This window comes from Sceloporus undulatus, chromosome 4, assembly GCF_019175285.1.
Source record: "Sceloporus undulatus isolate JIND9_A2432 ecotype Alabama chromosome 4, SceUnd_v1.1, whole genome shotgun sequence".
Lineage (NCBI taxonomy): Eukaryota > Metazoa > Chordata > Lepidosauria > Squamata > Phrynosomatidae > Sceloporus > Sceloporus undulatus.
In genome coordinates this window covers 218,971,477-218,994,393 of record NC_056525.1, presented here as the reverse complement: position 1 = coordinate 218,994,393, position 22,917 = coordinate 218,971,477, and the positions used below count along the sequence as shown (strand labels likewise).

Genomic DNA, 22,917 nt, shown 5'->3' with positions numbered 1-22,917 from the left:
TGACCAGATGTCCTACCTGGGAAGGAGGACAAAATGGAGGATGTGCAAGGGGAAAAACAAAAGCTAAAATAAAAAAAAACACTTCTAGAAATCTCAGTCCAAACTTCTAAGTCCTTCTCCAAAGGGTAGACATTTGGACATTCATTCCTCCTGGACAGAAAAGGTGGAAATGGAGGACAGGTGCTCGAAAAGGAGGATGTCTTGTCTGGCCACCCCACCTCCCCTTTTTGCAGCTGCCTTCCCCATCTCTTCGCCTCAAAGAGGAGAAGGAGGCTGCAAACCAGAGAGGAGGAGTTGGTGGTGCTGCCTGATCCGCCCCAAAGAGGCTGGAAGAGGAAGACCTAGTTGCTGCCAGTTTTGGAGCTTTTCTTCTCCAAAGCCTCCCTCCTCTGTTGTTGTTATTGTGTAGCTTCAAGACTCTTACAGCCACCATGGGGTTTTCTTGGCAAGTTTCTTCAAAGGGTGTTTGCCATGGCCATCCTCTAGGGCTGAGAGAGTGTGACCGAGGGGTTTACATGACTGCCTCTTTATTTTTTATTTCTTGGGCCCATTACCTGGAGCGGCATTAAGGTGTGAAGAGGCCCGTTGGAGGAGCACCGCCCAAGATGGCACTGCCTGAGCCTGCCATGCAAACAAACCAGGGCAAAGCAGGGCACTGTGACTCATTCTTGTCTCCTTTTTTGGAGCACAATGGCCAGCCAGGTCATGGCAGGTTCTGAGAAGAGAGCCTGCCCTTCTAGGATCAAGAAATGGACCTTACCTGCAGGAGCATCTTCAGCAGCCCCCAAAGTCAAAACAATCCTTGCAACGAATTAATCCTTGGGACAACTGCCAAGGCTCACAGCTTCGAGTTGGCCTGCACATGGGTGGACTAAAGCCAGTTTCCTCAGATGGCTTCTTCAGTCTGCTATCGCTGCGCTACACTGTTAGGTATAATAACATCATGAATAATAGTGCTATAAAAGCTTAGGAAACATATCTAGGGGTAGCTTTGTTGGCCATGCAGCAAAGTACAATAACATCCAAAATGCACAAAGTAACGATACTTTTATGGGCCAGACAAAATGTGCAAAATACATGTTGCAGGGTTTCAAATCTCCACGGGCTGCTGCTTCTGGCAAAATCATACTGGAGGCAAAAAAATTATGATGGTGTTAGTTAACTGCATTTTATCAAGACTAGTATCATCATACTCCCCACCCCTTGTATGATTTTGGAATATTTTTGCCTGATGAAGAAGCCTGTGGAGCTTCGAAACCTTGCAACATGTATTTTGTGCATTTTGTTTGACCAATAAAAGTATCACTACTTTGTGCTTTTTGGATATTATTGTACTTTGTTGCATGGCCAACACAGCTACCCCTAGATATGTTTACTATGCTTTTATAGCACTATTATTCCACTGTAACCTCTATGGCTGCCTCCTGTGGAATCCTGGGGTTTGCAGTTTAGGGAGGGGCATTTGGAATTCTCTGCTAGAATGCTTTCAGGTCTCACTAAACTACAAACTCCAGAATGCCACAGGAGGCAGCCATAGCAGTTAAAGTGGAATAATAGCACTATAGCTGTGTAATGTGCTCTGGGAGCTGCAGGGAATGGCTAATAATGTTCCCTATCTTTTGTCTGTCGGGAGGCTCTAGAGCAGTTTTTGCTGCATCTTATGAACACATTTTCCTCCTCCTGAAATGTATGCAGGCTTGCCCAATGACGTGCACTTTAGGGATGTTAGGATTACAATCCCCATCATTCCCATCCAGCATGGTTGGTGGCTAGGTGATGATGTGAGTTGTAACCCAGCAATTTACAGAGACTGCCAAATTGAGGAAAGTGCAATACACTCTGGTAATAACACACAGAGAAAGAGCTTTGTATCTGTCTGCCTGTCCTTAAACAGCTGCTTTAGTCTGTTTTTGCATTTAAAAGGGGTGAAAGAAAATAAGTTTTGTGTCACCTTTAAGAATTTATTTTGACATAAGTAATTGGTGGATTATAGCTTTTGTCTGCTGTGTGTGTTGTGTGCTTTCAAGTAGTTTCCAACTACTGTGACCCTTTCAAGGGGTTTTCTTGGCAAGATTTGTTCAGAGGAGGTTTGCCCTTGCCTTCCCCTGAGGCTGAGAGAGTGTGACTTGCCCAAGGTCACCTTGCCCATCTTTTATTGCACCCAAATTATTGCAGCCCAGTTCTAGGCAAAGGCAGTTAAAGTGAGTTATCACCTGTTACATATGGTACTTAAGTTCAGTGCAACTGAAACAGGAGTCTTTTTTGATGCTAATGGAGATGAGTTTCTTTTTCATGTTTCACAAGTTTCACAAGTATCTGTTTTTACACAGACATTGGGCAACTTCTCTGCTGTGTTGTGTTGTGCTTCTGTAAAGTATTTCACATCATTTTCTGTAAGTCTGACTCAACCTGGTACAATTTCCAAAGTGTTCCTGTAGGTCTTTGTGGGTGTTGTGTTTGTTGTAGTTGTTGTGTGCCTTTGAGTCATTTCTGACATGGTAACCTTAAGGCCACCTTTCTTGCAAGATTAGTTGGGAGGGTGCACTGCCTTTGCCTGTCTTTTAGGCTGAGAGAATGTGGCTTGTCCAAGATCACCCAGTGGGTTTCCATGACTGAGCAACCTGAGTCCAACAATCAAATCAATTCACCACGCTGGGTCTGTTTGTTTTGCTGTTTGAATCTATACCCCAACTTTCCTTCTGATAACAGTTTTTCCTTTTCCAGTTCTCAAGGTTTTCAAAAAAAAGTGCTACAGCTTAAAGGCATGACTGATTCATACTATAAATACCTGGTTTGGGGGAGGAAAAATCCTGTTTTATTTAAAAAATAACAACAGGGTTGAACTCAGTAACTTTGGTTTGCAAAATACGATCAGTGAAATGATGCAATTTATCATATCAATTCTAAACTTTATTTTGTATTTTGTATTTATTTCATATGTATTTTATAAGCTTGACTGTCCTTTAAAAAACAATTTCTTCTTTCCCTTGTTTTTAGTGCTGATTTTTAAGTTATATACAAAAATAAAGATAGCAAATGTTTTATATATATAATAAAAATCACAGTCTTCCAACTTCAGCGTAGTGTGATGTAGTGGTTTGAGTATTGGATGATGACTCTGGAAGCCAAGGTTTGATTCCCCACATAGCCATGAAATCCACTGGGTGACCTTGGGCAAGTCACACTCTCTCAGCCTCAGAAGATGGCAATGGCAAACCCCCTCTGAAGAAACCGTTGCGAATTGTGTATCCTATTATGTCCCTCCTTACTTGCCCTGCCCAAAAATGAAACTTAAATTATGTAACCTTTCCACATGGGAAGGCTGAACAAGCCCATTTTGATGGCCTTTTTGTAAGTTTGGAAAAGGCTGGATTTCAAAAACAATGAAGAGGTCAGCCAAGAGTTACATAAACTCTGGAACCTGGTGGTGGTTTCACTTGTCTGCCCATTTGGTGTATTGTTAAACAGAGAAGTCCAGGTGTTTCAAAAGGCATCAGCATACAGGCATTTCCCATAGTTCTGTGGAACTCTCTTAAAGTCCTGTGTTGTGTGTGAGATTGAAATCAGGCACCTGAAAGCCAGCCTTGTCCATGAAACCACTTTGGGAAAAGTGCTTTTTTCAGTTTAAAACCTGTACTTGTGAGCCATCTGCTGGAAACAATGGTATTACAGTTCTGCACAGTAGCAAAGTCAGCATAAAACTGGTGGGTTATATAGTGGACCCCTGATGTGCGCTGAGGTTTGGCTCCAGGACCACCCCCCCCCATGGATATCAAAATCTACAGGTGCTCAAATCCCATTATTTATTTGTTCATTTATTATTTTATTTCAAGGATTTATGTCCCACGTTTCTCCCACAATGGGATTCCAGGCAGGTTACAATAATTTAAAAAGATAGAATCATTTAAAAAGAAGTAAAAACGTTAATTACAAAAGTTTTTTAAAAAGTAAACATTATTATTAAAACATAAGCTAAAACACATAGTTAAAGCCAGTAAAAACTGTAAAAAAACATTTACAGTACACAGCACAAATAAAATTCATCCACCAAATGCCTGTCCAAATAAAAATGTATTGTCGGCCAAAAGAGAGCAGACAGACCATAAAATACAATGGATAGTAAAATGATGCCCCTTATATAAAATAACAAAAATCAAAGTTTGCTCTTTGGAATTTATATATTTTTTGAATATTTTAAAGCCATGGATGCTTGAATCCATGGATAAACAATCCATGGATATGGAGACTGTCTGCACACTGCAGAGATAATCCAGTTTGAGACTACGGCCTGATACAGACAGCCAAAATAAAGCTGCTTCGAGTCACTTTGGAGTTTTGCTGTTTAAATGATACATGCATCCTAAGAGTCCAGAAGCCGCACCAAAGCCATATTCCACTCCTAAGGACTGAAGTGCAGCTTTGGTGCAGCTTCCAGACTCTTAGGACGCAAGCATCATTGAAACACCATACCTCCAAAGTGACTCGAAGCAGCTTTATTTTGGCTGTCTGTATAGGGCCAACTTTAACTATCCTGGCTCAGTGTGAGAGCATCCTTGGAATTGTAGTTTGTTGCAGCACCAGAGCTCTCTGCCAGAGAAGGACTAAAGGTCTCACAAAATTGCAGCTCCTAGAATTCCCTAACATTGCACCACTTCAAGTTAAAGTGGTCTCAAACTGGATTATTTTTGCAGTGTGCTTTGGACCTGTATTTAGAGAGCAAAGCGCTACTACTCAGCTGTAAAATATTTAGAGCTGGGGTGAAAAATATGTTCCTCGACATTGGTTGGAACTCCCATGACCCCCCCATCATTGGCAATTCTGGCTAAGGTTCATAGGAGTTGTACTTCATAGGATGACAGATCCCTCACTCTGATTGAAAAAGATGGATAAGAGATTTTTAAGAAGGGGCTTTTTGCTGAATGACATTTCAGCCTAATGTTTTGGGGTTAGGAAATAGGGCTTTCAGGACACAGTGTATCTGATGCAACCTTAAACCCTTAAAGACATTACTACTTGGAAAATATTAGATGTGAGAAATGATCAAATAGATTATGGCTCCCTTGACAAAAATATCAAAATGTTGCATCTACCTGGCTTCTATGTATGTTTTATAGGCCAAATGCTCTGCCCTTCACCAGCCTGGAACTGGCTTGTGCTCTGATCTCAAGGTTTACAAGTAGCCTCCTTTATTAATGCATTGCACACTCACTCACTCACTCACTTTCCCTTGAACACTTTATAAAAGGGGTATTTCAGGGATTTATGTCCTGCGTTTCTCCCACAATGGGAGGGATGATAAAATAGATAATCACAGATGCTCCAACAGAGGACCTCAAAGGACTGTCCCATGCTGCCTCCACCACCAGATGTATTGTGGAGGCCCTTGGAGAACTTGTCCATGCTATTTCCATCACCAGATGTATTTTTCCCAATTTGGAAGGTGCTGGGGGTCATAAAAAGCCCTGTGGGTTACACATTGCCCACATTTTCCCCATCCCTGCGGTATAATAATGTGTGTGCAGATGAAGAAGACATGCTCTGCATCTCTGTCAGTAATGCAGCATGTTTTGTCAACTAAAGTGACCAGTGTGCACTACAGAACTAAATTAAAGGTGCTTCTTAATTGTGAGGCAGCCAGCTTAGTTCAGAGCTTCACATGAGGGGGTTGTATTTGTGTACAGATGCCAGTGTTTCCTTTTATAATCCTTTGTGTACAGATGCCAGTGTTTATCTTTTTATAATCCTGTGTTTTCCCACCACCTATTCCATCTTTTTTTCACCCACCACTAAAATTCTTATTTGCTTGGTGCTTTTTGCTTGATAACAGTAGAAGCTGTCTCATCTGGAAATATCTATAATTGCTTTGGGCTTTTGAAAAATCAATGACACTTACAATGTGGATTTAATAGATGTTATAGAACAGACAGAATGAGGAATGTAAGGCCCTGGTCCCCAGATGGCCGAGAGAGGAGTGGCCTCTGCCTGCATTGAGATCCCTCCAAACCAACTGAACAACAGAAACAACATCTGGTACAAAATGTAGGCCTGTGTCTGCAACACATTTTTTCTCCTGTATGATTTTTAAAATCCTCTTTTGCCCAATGAAGCCAGTGGAGTTTCAAAAGTTTGCATTATGTGTTTTGTGCATTTTGTTTGGCCTATAAAGACGTCACTCTTTCATGATTTTCGAATTTTGATTTATGAGAGCAAAGGGGGCACCCACAATGTAGAAATAATGTAGTATGACATGACTTTAAGTGCTGTAGCACCATCCTATGGAATTGTGGGATTAGTCGTTTTACAAGGTATTTAGTCTTCCCTGCCAAAGAGTGTTGGTGCCTCACAAAACTGCAAATCCTAGGATTCTGTAGGGTGGAGCCATGGGAGTTAAAGTGGTATCAAACTTCATTATTTCTGCAGTGTAGCTGGATCCCAAAATGGTATATTATACAGGTATGCTCTTTACAATAAAAAAATTGGCTGCAGCTTCCTGTTGTTTATTAGCTAATTCCGGCTTGATACTGCTAAAGGTGTATAATGTTGCTTAAGTAGGAAATGTTTTGTGGACATACATAGAGTTAAGACTTCTATTTTTTTTTTCTGTCTTTGCAGGAATTTGTAGCAACCGTTTACAAAGAATGGCTCCCCATGTTCTGTGCCTCAGCTGATAAAAGTCTTTATGCACTTTAATCTTCTACCTGCATCTTTGCCTTGCACATTGTGAAGCTGTACCTTAACTTGTGGATACAAAGGCGTGCCAGACAGAACTTTATTATTATTGCCTTAGTCATGTTCCAGAGGCTGAATAATATGTTAATGGGAGAAATCAATAATTTGCCCAGCCAAGAACCAGCATTTAGTGAGAAGGAAGAGGAAGAGTGGATTCTGGTTGATTTTATAGGTAAGATATCTGTTGAGTAGAAATTGTATAGTGGGAAGGAAGAAGATCCAAATCTCTTTGATTTATAGCCTTTTTTTCTCCCAGAATGGGTCACGAAGAAGTTTACAATGTTAAGTTAAAACCAAGTAACTAAAACAGCACTTGGGACAAAAGTTTAAGAAGCATTAAACAATCAACCATGAAGTAGGCAATGCTTCAGGCTAAATATAAACATGTGTAAGAAAGGAATAAAACATAGAACAGCTTGTTCAAGCTGAAAAGTGTATTCTTTAAAACAAAAGCTTTTCCTGGTGTATCCCAGTTTCACTATTTCTTGGTGAAGCCTGCCTTTCTTCCAGTGGGCTCAAGCCAGTGTATATGGTTCCCCTCCTTCCCTGCTTTATCCTCACAACAATTCTGTGAGGTGGGTCAGGTTAAGAGAAGGTGGTTGGTACAAGGTCATCTAGTGAATTTCACCACACAATGGGGCTTCAACCTGGATGTTCCAACTCTGGTTCAGCACCCAAAACACCATATCACATAGCTCTCATACTTGAGCCTTTTCACTCAGTTCTCCAAACTTATCCTAACTATTTATAAATGGCTGGCATTTCCTCTTTCTCCTTTTCCTTCATCCCATTTTTGTTAAGCTGTGGTAGAGTATAAACCTTCTGGGATATTGTGGTTTAATTCAGAAAATCTTGATCACAGAGAAAGCCTGCATGCTCTCCTATACCATGGAAACAAATCATCAGCCCATATAGTCCTCTGGACTGTTGTATTCCCCATGTTTTGAGACAGTGCCTGCACACAGTGCAGTAAACTATAGAGTGTGCACACTTTGTACCTGGAAAACATTTAGGAAACCCATTGATCTCCATACATTGTGGAGTTCACCTCCCTATAAGTCATGCTGGATAGGGCTTCTGGGAGTTGAAATCCAAAATGTTTGAATGGCTCAAACGTCTCCCCACCCCTGCCATAAACTAGATGAACTCTAGCTGCTTCAGTCAACTTTTCTCATCCATCTCAATGGCATTGTAACTCCCAATAGACACCTGTAATAACTTCTCAATGGTGGAAGAAGAAAAGGAGGAAGAAGAAGAGGAGGAAGAAGAAGAGGATGGAAATCTCCATGAAGCATCGTCACCTGTTGACCATCCGCCTGTCTTCTCTTGTCTGCCTACTTCCTTGGAACATTTGTCCGATGCCAGTGAATCTACCTTTGTCCAGTTTGACTCATGTCCTATGGAAGAGAGCTGGTTTATTACACCACCTCCGTGCTTCACAGCAGGTGGCCTGGCCACTCTGAAAGTAGAAACCAGCCCCTTGGAGAACCTTCTCATTGAACATCCCAGCATGTCTGTTTATGCAGTCCATAATACCCATCACAGCCTCAACAAGACCAGTTGTGGTGATGAAGAAGGGGAAGAGGAGGATGAGGATGAAAAAGAAAATCGAAATGCTACCAATCCTAGGTAAGTCATCTGATCCTTGATTCAGTTGAGTTACAGAACCAACATATGGTTTACTGGGGAGATATAAAAAATGAGGGGAAAACTTCAGTGCCAGCTCTAGGAAGGTTTTTTTGAAGTGGCGGCTGTGGGATGGCTGTGGATAAGGACACATTTAGTGGCCCCCCCCTCCCCCCTTCTGTGAATTCATTTCCACTTCACCAGTGTTCCTTCACATACTTTTTTCCTCTGGGTCCAAACATTACAGTCATCAAGAGGGAGAAAACAAGATAAGAGCAGAGCTTGTAAAAGTTACAGTTCTGGTTTATAATTTCCAGAATTTCCCAACCAGCATGACTAGTTTTCCAAGCTCTGTGCTCTTGCATACAAATATAATGGTCATAACAAGGAAGAGCAACAGGTAAGTCAGAGTGCTCTGGAGGCTGAAAGTGAATCTCCTGCTGGGATGAGGGTCTTGGCATGAAGATCCTCAGGCCCCACTTTACTGAGCTGGGTGCAAACTCCCACTCTGTCAGAATAAACCAATACAAATTTGATGCTCCACATTAAGTTTTCATGACCTGATAAAGAGTAACACCCCAGAACATTAATGCTTCCAAAACTGGCAAGTAACATGTTAATATGGCCATCTGGATTTCTCTAGTGTCATGTCAACCAGAATACTTGGTTAGCATGAAAAACCAAATAGAAAACACTCTTCATTCTTCAAGTTGGAAAAGATCCCATGCCAGAATCTGTATTAGGGAAGTTAGGGAATATATACTGTCAATTTCTTTTGTTTTAATTGACTAGAATAATGCATTTATCATTAGTTTCCTATAGTGAACTCAACTAAAAGTCTAACATAGGTTACAGGACTAGACGATATTATAAACATAATAACACATTAAAAAGGATTTGGTTCAGACAATGTATATAAAAACTGGGCTGGCATCCTGTTACTAAGTTAGTCTGTGTAATTCACTTTTAATTGTTGTGGATACTATACTTCCCTCACAATAACCAAAATCCCCTGTAACCCCCCCCTTTTTTTTTTTTTTAATGCTGCCTGTCCTGACACAGCTATGTAGTGACCTGTAGAGAGATGGGAAACCAGATAAAATTCTGGCTATGTCCCTCTAGCCAGAAGCACAGTGAGGACATCATCATTTAGATCTCCATCAGTTTCCTGGGAAGTCCCAGAGGGTGGCTTTCACCCCCAACCTCAACAAATGTGGAGGGTCCACTGTACAATGCAACCTACTGCATTGCCTTCAGGTGCAGTAGAAACAGCAATGTGGTTATCAGCCCTGTAGCAAGATTCAGCTGTTAGTCCTGGTTGAGTTTGGGCCCAAACAGGCATGCCAAAATAAAGCTGCTTCAGGTCACTTTGGAGATATGATGTTTAAATGACACATGCATCTTAAGAAGGCAGAAGCTGCACCAAAGCATACCAGTGACCTGAAGCAGCTTTATTCAGGCCCTTTAGTACACAGAGTTCAGCTACCATTTGGTCTTTTGTCTCAGGCAGCGAAGTGCTCTAGCATCCAAAAGAATCTGTTGCCTTGTGTCCCATCAGTTCTAGAATATCTTACTTAGAAATTCTTACGTTTTCCCCAAAAGTAATTTGCACGCAGCTCATTGACACTTGCGCTGTGTAACCTTGGTACCTGTGATTTGAATTTTAGATCAGAAGCCCAAACCAAAATGAGTCAACACATCCGATGCTACATTGCGGCACTCGCCACTCACTCAACCTTTCTTGAACAGACCAAGAGCTTTCGGCCTTCCCGATGGACAAAAGAACACCATGAAAGACAATATTTGAACAGAAGCCGCCTCCGTCGCCAAAACCTGACCAGGGATTGCTACTCTCGTCAACTCAAGAATAACGGGTTTTTTGTTCACCAGCCTTGCCAGCGTCAGTATAATTACTGAGAGTGTTTTGCATTATTATTGTAATTGTTATTATTTTCAAAAATAATATTGTTTAACTGTTCTCGTTTTTGTTCTTTTTGTGTGGGTGTAGATTATGAAGGCGAGTTCCGTTTTAGGCTGATTTTCATTTGTTTCTACACCGTCACTGAGTGTTACAGTTAGTTTGTAAACCACGTTGATGTTAATGATGTATCACAGAATGCCTTTGATATTTTACTTGTGGCTCAGAAGCATATCAGTACAATAGAGTTTGTGTGATTGGGAGTGGGATGGGTTTTTTATGTGACTTCTAGGAACTTTCTGAAGTGTGGATGGGTTTGTTTTTATGTTGGTATTTTTAGCCAAGACGTAGCAGGCAACTTTCACGCATAATTGTAGTCCAAATGCAGTTACAGAATTTCTCAGGGTCAGTTGTACACTTGCAATGATCTGTGTATACTGTACATTTTCTTTTAACCGTCTAAGATAGCCATTAAAATGTAATGGACTGGATGGCATTGAGCTCCCAATGAGGAGCGAATTCTGTATGTAGCCTGAAGTGGGTGGGAGGGAATGGAAAGGACCTGTAACTTCCTCCTATTAGCTTGCGTCTTATCTTGATGGTTTGATGTGGTTTACCCAATTTCATAAACAAAGCTGATACCTCACAGCAAGTATAAGTACCACCGAAAGTGAGCAGTTGGTTGGTTTCCACAACCTGGCACCCTCCTGTTGTGTTGATCTGCAACTCCCACCATCCCCTGCCAGTGTAGCGTGTCACGGAAATTGAAGCTCAACATGTCCCAAAATCACAAGGCCAGTGTGATATGTTGTACCTATTTGACGTGAAGGATAGTGAAAATAAAACTCAGGGCTTTGTGCTTTGAAAATTAAGGAGGAAAAGAGATGCCTGCTTTATCATATGGGTACTTGTTAAAAATGGTGCCCCCACAATATCTCTAATTATGAGGGGGCATTTGTGTAAATGGGGTGAGCAACTCGTGGTTCTCCAGATGCTGTTGGGTCAGAACCCCTATTATTCTTGACTAATTGTTAGGGCCATTTGCAGACCACAGATTATTCATTCCTTAATGTAACGAGCTACTGTGGGGGGATCAGAAGGAAAGGTGAACCTTGATTCCCTGTGTAGTTAAGGTGACCATATGATAAGTGGGTCTGTGGATACTGCCACACTGCAGAAATCAAGTAGTTTGACACCAGTTTAACATCCATGACTCAATGCTTTGGAATTCTGGGGTTTGTAGTTTGATGGGGCATCAGAGCTCTTTGACAGGGAAAGCTAAATATCTCACAAAGCTACACGTCCCAGAATTCCATAGCATTGAGTCATAGCAGTTAAAGTGATGTCAAACTGCTTTATTTATGCAGTGTGGTGGCAGCCTGTGTCTTTTTTTTCCTACCACCATTACATTTCTGGGCATAAAGCATAAACTATTTCTCACTTTCCTTCAGTTCTGTTAATTAACTGCACATTTTGCCTGCACTAGGCCTAAAACCTACAACCCTGAAATTGCTCTTAGGCAAGGGTTTACCATCTCAATGTTTTTTCTTTAGTCAGCATTATTAATGACAAATATTGAAAAACAGTTCACAGCTGCCTTCTCAGAACATCGTACTGGAGTCTGCTTTAATTGTCTCAGTTGAATCTGTTGTGGCCTGAAATTGTATTTTTGATTTCTTGTGGATAATCAGATTCAGTGACCATGTAACTGCACATCTAACCTACCTTTTCCCCTGCTTCACTATACAGTATACTATACTACCAATTTAACTTTTTTTTAATGGGCCTTGTTTCAGAAAAATGGTTTTATGGGGACACAATTCTTGTTGTCTAAGGTAGAATCCAAAGAACTTTAAAGCAATTTAAATTTATAGGTAGGACTGGTTTCTTTGCATGTATGTTTGAGTGCAGTCTCCATGTTATTTTGTTCTTTTCAAAAGACTCAGTTTCATTAGCCACCCAGTACTGTTCATCTTTTCTCAGTGTCATGGGCAAATACCACAGACAGTTTTAAACTCAGGAACTCTTCAGTGTTTTAACACGGATCCCAAGTGTACTTATTTGGGAGGTTTGGAGAAATAAAGAATCAGCATTGCTTTGTGTAGATTCTTACGCTTCATCTTTGGCTGCATCTACACTGCAGAATTAATGCAGTTTGATACTGCTTTAACCGCCATGACTCAGTGCTATGGAATTATAGGATTTGTAGTTTTATGAGATATTTAGCCTTCTCTCTCAGAAAGCTCTGGTGCCACAAGAGACTACAAGTCCCAGGATTCCCTAGCATGGAGTCATGACAGTTAAAGCCGTGTCAAACTGCATTAATAATAATAATAATAATAATAATAATAATAAATTTTATTTATATACCGCTTTTCCAACAGATCAAAGTGGTTTACAAAGATGCATTAATTCTGCAACTTGTCTCCAGCATTTGGCTTTTTACCTCCATTTTCAGGAACCTTAAAATGAAGGTCTGCTCCTCTGCCCTCCTTTACCTTGTTTTGTATGTGTTCCTGGCTTAGCACCTATTAAGTTAGGACCTCTCTGAGAGATACAGTTTTGTATTTTTACTGGGTAACTTGTTAGGGATGAAAGCTTTTGGGCAGGAAACAAGAGTGGATTTCTACTTGGTGGAATGGAAGAACCCAACATCCTTAGGAGGGGGGACAATTGTCCATTCCACTTTGGCTTGCTCTGTGTCCCCAGAACTGGATCTATAGGGTGGGGGAGCCCTCTGGAACTAGCTTTTGGCCAGTGCAAAAAGACTACAAGGAAGAAAGAATGTAGAAGAAGAAAGCCCCATTATAACTGCCAGCACACAATGGATTTTGGCCATTATTTTAAAACCCAAACATGTTATATTTAAAAATAATCACAAACTTACTATACAATATGTTATTTTCCAGTTCTCATTGTTGGAAACAATGTTGTTGTAGATGTAGAAAGAATGACTGCATGTACAATACTATGTCACACTCTTCTTTTATCTTGCATATTTATGTTACTTTTTCTATTATGTGCCTGCAAGTCTTGGACTTATTAAGAATTGTGTGCATTTTTTTTTCTTCAAATGGTATGTGTTTTGTGAGTAGGCATGATTTTTATATAGTTATTTTTTCCTCAAAAATTTGTATTAACTTGTAAAGGTGGAGCCTTGTGCTACATCGAATGGTGTTTCAATAATTATGCTGAAACTGTTTTTCCATATGTGTTGTAAACAAAACTGTGCCTTTTGCAACTGACTTGTACACAGCAGACTTGAACTTGAAGCCTACAAGAAGGGACATTTCTGTTGGGATAAAATACTGTACATCGGTCTATGCATTATTAATGGCAGCTTCTTTGTGGAGCCGTTTTTGTTCCTTTTCGTTGTACTTTGGATACTCAAGACTCTTGTCACCCTGATACTACTAAACATAATGTAGCTGTAAAAATTCAGAATGGTTTGTGGATGTGTAGCTACTACAACAGCTTCCTTTACAAGGAGGAAGAAGGTTGGCCATGCTACATCACTGGCCAAATGTAATTCCTTTGCAAAACATCATTGCTGTGTTATCAGGTGCACAATTTAAGGCCAATGTAGCTGGTTACATTTGCTTCACTCACAAAAAGGGAATTTTTAGTTTCTCAAATTTTGTTGGACTCCCAACTTCCATCAAGTCTCAATCAGTGGTCAGTGAGGATGGGAGTTAAAGCCCAACAATTTCTGGAGGCTTGCAAGTTGCTCACCTTGGCCAACCTGTATAACCTACAGATTTCTGAAAATGTCCTTCTTCCCCTGGGTTCCCTCATACAGTGTGTCTTTGATATCTGCTGGGGTTTGGTTCCAGGACCCCCCATGGATACCAAAATCTGTGGATGCTCAAGTCCCATTAAACACAGTGGTGTCCTAGCAAAATCAACATTTGTGGAATTTATATATTTTTGGAAGATTTTCGAGTTATGGATACAGTAGTTGAATCCGTGGATAAAGAATCCATGGATATGGAGGGCCAGCTGTAGTAAGCAGCTGGTCTACACTAGGAGCAGATCACATGCTTTAAAAAGTGCTCCAGGATCATATTGAAGTAGACAGCAGAAAAGAAGTTGCCCCTGTTCCACTCATTCTTAAAATTACATTTTCCCATGTATTTAAACTTGGAATTAATTTTGGGGTTGTTGTTTTTTAAACATTCATTTCTTGTGCTGTCCCAGCTGATTTCAGTTGAAGACCCAGCCTGTCTTCTGCTGTAACTTTGGCAATTGTTATAAAAATGACATGAAACTTGCAGCAGACATTTTAATTGTCCCATTCACATACTGGTACATACACATCAGGCCTGCCAGATTTCAGATGGATGAGATGAAGAAGTCTGTATTTGATGGGCAGTTTTAAAGGGCACATAGATTTAGCCTAGCCACTACCTAAACAAGAAGGATATCCTGTCAGTTAATGTAGCACACTCCACACACAGCCAGTGTGGTGTAGTGGTTTGAACATAAGAACTACAACTCTGGTGACCAGGGTTCGATTCTTAGCTCAGCCATGAAACCCACTGGGTGAACTTCGGCAAGTCACATGCTCTCAGCCTTAGGGCAATGGCAAAACTTCTTCTGAACAAATGTTGACAAGAAAACCCCATTTTAGGATTGCCTTAGGGTTGCCATAACTTGGAAATGACTTGATGTTTATACCAGGTACTTAGTACATAGACATGACTAAGTAACACCTGGCTAGACAGTGCCCTCCCCATGCCCATGTTAAGAGCCAGTAACCACAATGGGTGAAGGAGGTGTGTTCAGATGTGAATCAAGGTGCCAGGAGGATATGCTTGTGGGCACATATCCCTGTGTTCCTTTGCTTTGCATTCCCAGGTAATACCTCCCTGCAATTCCATGCTGATATTAATAAGCACAGGGGAGAAAATGCAGTTCTGTAAAGCGCTGTGACATAATTGCCATGGGATAGAATAATAATTCCCCAGTAGCTCTTTCTAGGATAATTCATGCAAGCAGAAGTAGAGTTATAGTAGTAAAGAACGCCTACATCCCAACTCATCCAAAATGGTCAATGGTACCAACAACCAGTGACTTGAACAAAACAATCCCAGTGTTTGCCTTTGGAACTTGTTTTTAACAGTTTATTCACCTTGACACTTGTGTCCTGGCTAACAAGGTGGACAGACCATTCCTATACGCTCACAGTATGCCAGAACTAGAGATACAACACCATCACATCTGCACAACAGCCATCGTATTCACCTTGACACTTGTGTCCTGGCTAACAAGGTGGACAGACCATTCCTATACGCTCACAGTATGCCAGAACTAGAGATACAACACCATCACATCTGCACAACAGCCATCGTATTCAATGTCTTGACACCACTGCTCCTTAAAACACCTACCTTTGGGGCATTCATCTGCGTCCCTTTAAAATGCTTTAAGAGATGATGGTAGTGGAAGGAGAAAGGAGAGACCTCAGAATTTTTTAACATTCAAATTTCAATTTTTATTATTCTTTTAAAATTTTCTTTAAAAACACATTTCAACCAAATCTTCACTATGTATATGTAAACACATTTAGATTGCATGTATGATATCATAATTTGAAGGTATAATTTTAATTTTGCTGATTGTTTATGTCACAACTATTAGCATTACACTCAGTGGTCTATGGAATTTACGATTTATGAGTAGTGTTTGTGCAATGAAGCATCACTAAGGATTCTGTATGATGTGAAATGGGAGGAGCTCAATGGAGGGGGTGACACCAACTCTAGTGGCGCTACTTGTGGGGAGACAGGTTTTTGTTTGTTGTTGTGTGCCTTCAACGTATGGTGACCCTAAGACCTATCGTAGGATCTTGGCAAGATTTGTTCAAAGGACGTTTGCCATTGCCTTCTCCTAAGGCTGAGAGAGTGTGACTTGTGGCCAAGCAGGGACTCAAACTCCCTACAATACATGGATTGTGTCAACAATTGTGTAAAGACACAGAGACAGCCAATAAACATATACCAAGATGGTACAACCTCAGACACACCCCTGGCTCAACATTCTGTGGTTGTGCAACCACAGCTACAGAATCAGCAATAACTTGGCTACAGTAATGGCATTCCTCCAGTTAGATATTGGGTTTCTTGGTACTAATGTTCAGAAGGTTTTGCAACTTTCTACAGAACTAGACCAGTAGTATTAAAAAAAAAACAACTTCATGTTCTTTGACCAATGCCCACATTACTGTGATTTTGGAAAACAGAAGGATCTAAATTGCTATAGAAAATTCTAGCTCATTGAATTGGTAGGGTTTATATAAATATTGATTTACCAGTGAGTCATTAATTCAACAGACATAACTCCAATTTGCACTAACTACTGGCTTTAGGCTGTGGTTACTAAATATGGCACTCTAATGCTGATAATGGCACCAAATATTCTGACAGTATCAAACTGTCCAAAAAGAATGTTAACATTTTCCAGTAGTCTTCCAGGCACTTTCCAGGCACAGAGGAAACGTAGCAGTTATTTAAATAAATAAAAATAAAATAAAAATGTTCTCCTCTTTATACTTTTATTTTTGCTCACTCTTTTAGGCTTGCTTTTATCCAAGGGCAGTCTGAACGACTTGTGTACTTCACATAGTTGTAACTTTGGAGAAAAGCCCTTGTTTAGTGATAAAGCATCCACTTTGTATGCAGAAGGTCTGAGTTTGGAAAAGGAGTACAGTTCCCCAAATCCCCCAGCTAGCCTTGTAACACCTTGAGCAGTTTCCTGTATTCCTAACTGCATAAATTCCAACAGAACTACTTAGATCACATTTTTAGCATACACAGTTTATTCTGTTATGTTTTGAATTAAACATATTAGTAAGGGAAAATAATAGTATAGCTCCACAAAGAAAAATAAAAAGGTAACAACATGACCAGAGGAAAAAGAATATATACCACAGATCAAGATGACAGTATAGTTACTGGAATACGGCTTTGAGAAATTGCCAGAAATTTAATGTAATAGTTAAACCCCCCCCCCCCAAAATCTGAATTGTAAAAAAAGTGCATAATGGAGAGATGAATCTTTGTAAGCAAATGAAATCAAAGGCCACCGAACTGCTTCAGATTTAAGGCTGAATCTACACTGGAGAAATAATGCAATTTAAGACTGCTTTAACTGTCATGGTTCAACGCTATGGAATCCTGGGATTTAAAGTTTTGTGGCACCAGAGCTCTCTGACAGACAAGGCTAAATATCGCACCAAAAAAACCCCCCAGAATTCCATAACATTGATCCATGGCAGTTGAAGTGGTATCAAACTGCATTATTCTGGCAGTGCAGATTGGCTCTTAGACAAATGGTCCTTTTAAAAATGCATTGAAGATGGACTATTGTGCAGGTTAATGTGAATGTGCACTTCCACCTATTGCTGATTTCAAGCAAGTTTCTTTGGTGAGAGATCCCAATGAACAGTACTCACTAGTATAGTCCCAGAGCAAAGGACAGAAGGTTGTATGCTTCCAATGTGAGGTTTAATGTGCGTTAAAGCATGTGACATAGTTGTCTGAGTGTTGGACTACGACTGGAGACCAGGGTTCAATGCCTGACTTGGCCATGAAACCCACTGGTGACCTTGGGCAAGTCACATTCTCTCAGCCTCAGGGGAAGGCAATGGCAAACTTGCTCTGGACAAATCTTGTTGAGGATACCTTATGATAGGGTCACCTTAGGCTTGTCATAAGTCAGAAACAACTTGAAGTCACGCAACAACAACAAAACAGACCTGAACCACATTGTATATAACCATCATGCTTATTTCAGCCATAATACAATGCAAATCAGGATGGCAATGATCACCGTCATTATCAATACCACATCATCATCAATACCACATTTAATCTCCATACATTCTAATACAGTTTAAAATACCAGACAATAAAAAAAATTGAATAGGAAGACAATGATATATGTGTCTTGCCATTGTCCTTACTCATCACTGTCTATTACTTTAAACAAATTATTATTATTATATATTTATTATATTAATTAGTATCCCTCTTTTCCCCCCAAAACTGGGACCCAAAGTGGCTTACAGTCTAAAAAGTTGCAATTAAAAACTTACAAAAGTGACAATTAAAATAGATTTAAACTGTTGCAAAGTTAAAACAGATCAGTTGTTTTAAAACAGAATATACTTATCCTTCCTCATTCGCTGGGGTTAGTGGCACAGGACCCCCGTGAATGTAGAAAAACCACAAATAACAAAAACATTCTGTTTTTACCTGAGAGAACACCTCTCTAGGAATCTCTAGGTTGTCCAGGGCAACTCTGTGTTCGACGTCCGACAGACACTGACCACAGAACTGCACTGGAGGAATTACAAATGCCTAGTGGAGTGTTCTCTCTAGGAATTTCTAGGTCCTTCAGTGCGACGACTGTTGGTTAAAGTTGACCACAGAGTTGCAGTGGAGGACCTAGATATTCCTAGAGAGAACTTATTAATAAAATCCATGAATAATCAAATCTGCAAAAGTCAAAGCCGCAAATGTGGAGAGACAAGTGTACAATTAAAAAGATAAAAAGACTTTAAAACTATACACATTCAAACAACACGCCACTCCCAGGATGTTCTTTAAAAACTTTCTGTTTTAAATACCTGTCCAAACAAAAAGTTTAAATACCTGTCTAAACAAGGAGAGGGCCAGTCTGGTCTCCCTGGGAAGGGATTTTCAGAGTCTAGGGGCAGCCAAGAAGGCCATCCACCAACTGTGCTTGTGATGGTGGTGGGACAGAAAGAAGGACCTCTTCAGAGGATTTTAGAGACCAGGCTGGTTATACAGGGAGATATGCCAAATAGCCTGGACCTGAACCATATAGGGCTTTATAGGTTATTACCAGCATTTTGAATTGTGCCTAGAAACAAGCTGGCAGCCAATGAGGCTGTTTCAACAGGGGCATTGTGTGGTCTCTGTAACCTGCCTGAGTTAATAGTCAGGCTACAGCTCTTTGGAGCAGCTGAAGTTTCCAAACACTCTTCAAAGGTAGCCCCATGTAGAGTGCGTTACAGTAGACCAAATGGGATGTAGCTAAAGCATGTACCTCCATGGCCAGATCTGATGTCTCAAGGAATGGATGCAGTTGGCACACATGTTTTAAATGGACAAAAGCACTCCTGGTCACTGCAGAACCCTGGGCCTCCAGGTTCAAGGCTGAGTCCAGGAGTATCATTGTCTCTACTTGCTGCAGTGTTGGAAAAGTTGCTTGTTACATTATTCACTCTGTTGCTCAATGACTTTTTGTTACTTAAAGAAAAACTCAAAATGCTCAGAGTGGTTGAGAACAGCACAAATTTTTAAACATTTCCCCTTAATTTTCTTGCTCTATATGCCCCTTTAAAAGTAATTTGAAAATAAATTCACTGTGTACTGCACCTGAAGAAGTGAGTTTATATCCACAAAAGCTCATACTAAAATACAGTTAGTCTTATTAAAAGAGCTGCTATAGTCCTTTTTTCTCCTCCTCCCCCCTTCTCCTTTTTATGCTACAAGAGACTCACACGGCTATGTCTTTGGAAATGAACAATTATATTCATTAATCCAGTAAAGTAAATTTGTTTACACACTCATTACATTACTTTTAAAATATGGATTTATTACACTTTCTTTACAAAGAGAGAGTGGAACTTGCTACAGGCTATAGGTGTTACTTGCAAGTGAAGTTCTGTCCCAACCCTTTCTCATCTTGAACTTCCTAATGTATCCTTAACTCCTGTTTCAATCTTTAATACTTGTCCTTTAATCCCAATGATATAAAGGTTAGATGTGGTTATTTGGTGGTTGAGCGAGAAGGACTCTGCACATGCTCAGACAATATTTTGTCTTTACATGTTCCTGAACTGAAGACTCAGATTCCAGATGAATAAAGATGAGTTTTCATTCAAATAGAACTCTGATTGAAAATGTTACGCATCATAAATAAATGTGTTTCTGATACAGGCATGGTACATTTTTAAAGGACTAAACTATAAATAAAGACCATGAAGGATTTACATAAATTCATACTAGATAACCAGGAAATTTAAAGAAAGACTTCCCATACCTTGGATCAAACACTGATCAGAATGGAGACTGCAGACAAGAAATAAGAAGACTAGGAATGGGAAAGGCAGCCATGAAAGAACTAGAAAAGATCCTAAAGTATAAAGATATACAACTGAACACTAAAGTTAGAATCATCCAAGCCACTGTACTCCCCATCACCATGTCTGGATGTGAGAGCTGGGCAGCGAAGAAAGCAGAGAGGAAGAAAATTAATTCATTTGACATGAAGAAGAGTGCTGAGGATATGACCAAAAAGATAAGCAAGTGGGTCCTAGAACAAATCAAGCCTGAACTCTCCCTGGAAGCCAGAATGACATACTTTGGCCATACCATGAGAAGGCATTAGAAAAGCCAATGATTCTAGGGAAGTCAGGGGAGTTTATCACACGGGAGGAATTTCTCTTAATTTCGAATTAAAAGAAAGTGGGGCCAGAACACATTCATGTGAATTCGTTACTTCAGCAAATTTACATGAATTTGAATTGTGTTTGAACTGGCTTCCCTTTGCCTGAAAATAGCTTGCCTTTCCCCGAAATTGCGTGTGTTAGTCTATCATGCAATAATGTTAAATCCCATGATTGCGTTCAGATTGCCATTGGATTATACTTCCAATTTCCCTTGTCTTGGAGATGTCTCATTCACAGCTCACCATGAGGCAAGGTTGACTCAAAGGCAGCTAACAACAAAACCACACAACCTGGGATATGCCATAGGTAAAGCGCTGATCCATTAAAGGATACTACGGGAATATCTCCCTCTTTTCTCACAGTCGATTAATACAATTATACAATTACCTTATATACTCAACTATAAGTTGACCTCATGTATAAGTCGAGGGCAAGTTTTGGGGCCAAAATTATGGATTTTGATATGAGCCATGGATAAGTAAAAGGCAAAACTTAGGGGCATCTGACAAAGGACCTAAAAGATGAAGCAAAGGGAAACAACACCAAAGAACGTACAAAATCCCAACAGGGAGAACTGTTTGTGCTCACACTAAAGGCTGGATGGATAAGAGAGCAGAGGGAGGTCAGTGCTTCCAGCACAGATTACTCTCTTGCTTTTCTCCAGGGAGTAATTCCTGCTTTAAAAAAAAGAGAGAGTTAAGGTACTGTACAATACTTACATTGTGGATAAGTCTATTAATAATTTGGGTCAATTATTTGACTTAAATTTCTAGACTTCAGCATGAGTATATACAGTATGTATTAAAAATGTATAAAATGCAAATGTATTAAACACAATTATATTAAATACACACACACACACATATATATATTAAATATTGAATTAAACACAATTTTATATATATATAAGAACACTAACACCAATTAATGGGCTTTAAGCCTCTTGGTGGAAGGCCTGGCCTCTCCCTCCAGCTGTCAGCCTGCAAGCAGCCTCTGTTTACATTCTGCAGAGAGCTCCACGTTGCCTCCTCGTTCTCCCTCCCCATTGGCTGGAACGCGGCCCGAGACCCCGCCCAGGGGCGGAGCTTGAAGGGAGTTGCTGTCTCAAGGCTTCTTTGCAAGGAGGGAAAAAGCAGAGGCGGTGGCAGGAGCTGTCAAGGGAGGAAGGCCCTTTTGCGCGGGATCCACAAGGCGGGAGAGAGGGCCCAGCTTTTATTATGGGGCGGGAGACCCACAGGGACACATGGGGGGTGGTCTTGGAAGCTTAGGATGGGGCCAGTTTATACCCCAGGGGGGGGGGGCAAAGCCATGCCACATTTCTTTGCACTTGTCTCCAAACTTTGATCCTCCAGGAGTTTTGGACTTCATCTCTCAGAATCCCCAACCATTGGCCAGGCTGGCTGGGGATTCTGGGAGCTTGAGTCCAAAAAAAAATGTGGAGGAGCAAAGTTCCTTGAGTCCATGGCAATGGTTCCCAAACTTTGTTCCTCCAGATGTTTTGGGTTTCAGCTCCCAGAATCCCCAAACACTGGCCAAGCTGGGAGCTGGAGTTCAAAACACTGGAAGAGCAAAGTTTAGGGATCCTGAGTCCAGTGCAAATGTTCCCAAACTGTGTGCTCCTACATATTTTAGGACTTCAGCTCCCAGAAGCCCCAGTGATTGTCTAGCAATCAGGAATTCTGGGAGTTCAGGTCCAAATCATCTGGAGAAGCAAAGTTTGGGAACCACTGGAACTCTAGCTTGTTGTTATGACATTGTGTGCTTGTTGTGTGCCATGTTGTTTCTGACTTACGGAGACCCTAAGGAGAACCTATTGCAGGGTTTTCTTGGCAAGATTTGTTCAGGGGTGGTTTGCCATTGCCATCCCCAGAAGCTGAGAGAGTGTGACTTGCCCAAGGTCACCCAATGGGTTTACATGGCCGAGACAGGATTCGAACCCTGGTTTCCAGAATCAGTCAAACCACTACACCACACTGGTGGATCTAGCTTTTAGGTGGTTCGCACAGTTTGGCCTTCCAAATGTTTTGGACTTCAGCTCACAGAATTTCTGACTGTTGGCCAAATTCTTCTGGGAGTGGGGCTTCTGGGAGTCGAAGTCCAAAATACTTAGAAGACCAAAGTTTGGGAAACAGTTTGGCACCAATTGGTGGTTCCCAAACTCTAG

The 22,917-nt window shown here is 40.7% G+C and overlaps 1 protein-coding gene across 2 annotated transcripts in view; it reads left to right on the top strand.

The window, feature by feature from the left end:
- TP53INP1 (tumor protein p53 inducible nuclear protein 1) overlaps positions 1–10,333 on the top strand; it is a 15,605-nt gene extending 5,272 nt beyond the window's left edge. Inside the window, exons 1-4 of one of the 2 annotated variants that reach the window (XM_042465594.1) lie at positions 66–930; positions 6,613–6,901; positions 7,935–8,358; positions 10,023–10,333. In XM_042465594.1, coding sequence (XP_042321528.1) covers positions 6,790–6,901; positions 7,935–8,358; positions 10,023–10,272 — 786 coding nt within the window. In that variant the 5' untranslated portion in view covers positions 66–930; positions 6,613–6,789 and the 3' untranslated portion in view covers positions 10,273–10,333. Of the gene's footprint in view, positions 1–65; positions 931–6,612; positions 6,902–7,934; positions 8,359–10,022 lie in introns of those variants that run through there. The other variant, XM_042465595.1, reaches the window with a different exon arrangement.
- The last annotated feature ends 12,584 nt before the right edge of the window (positions 10,334–22,917 follow it).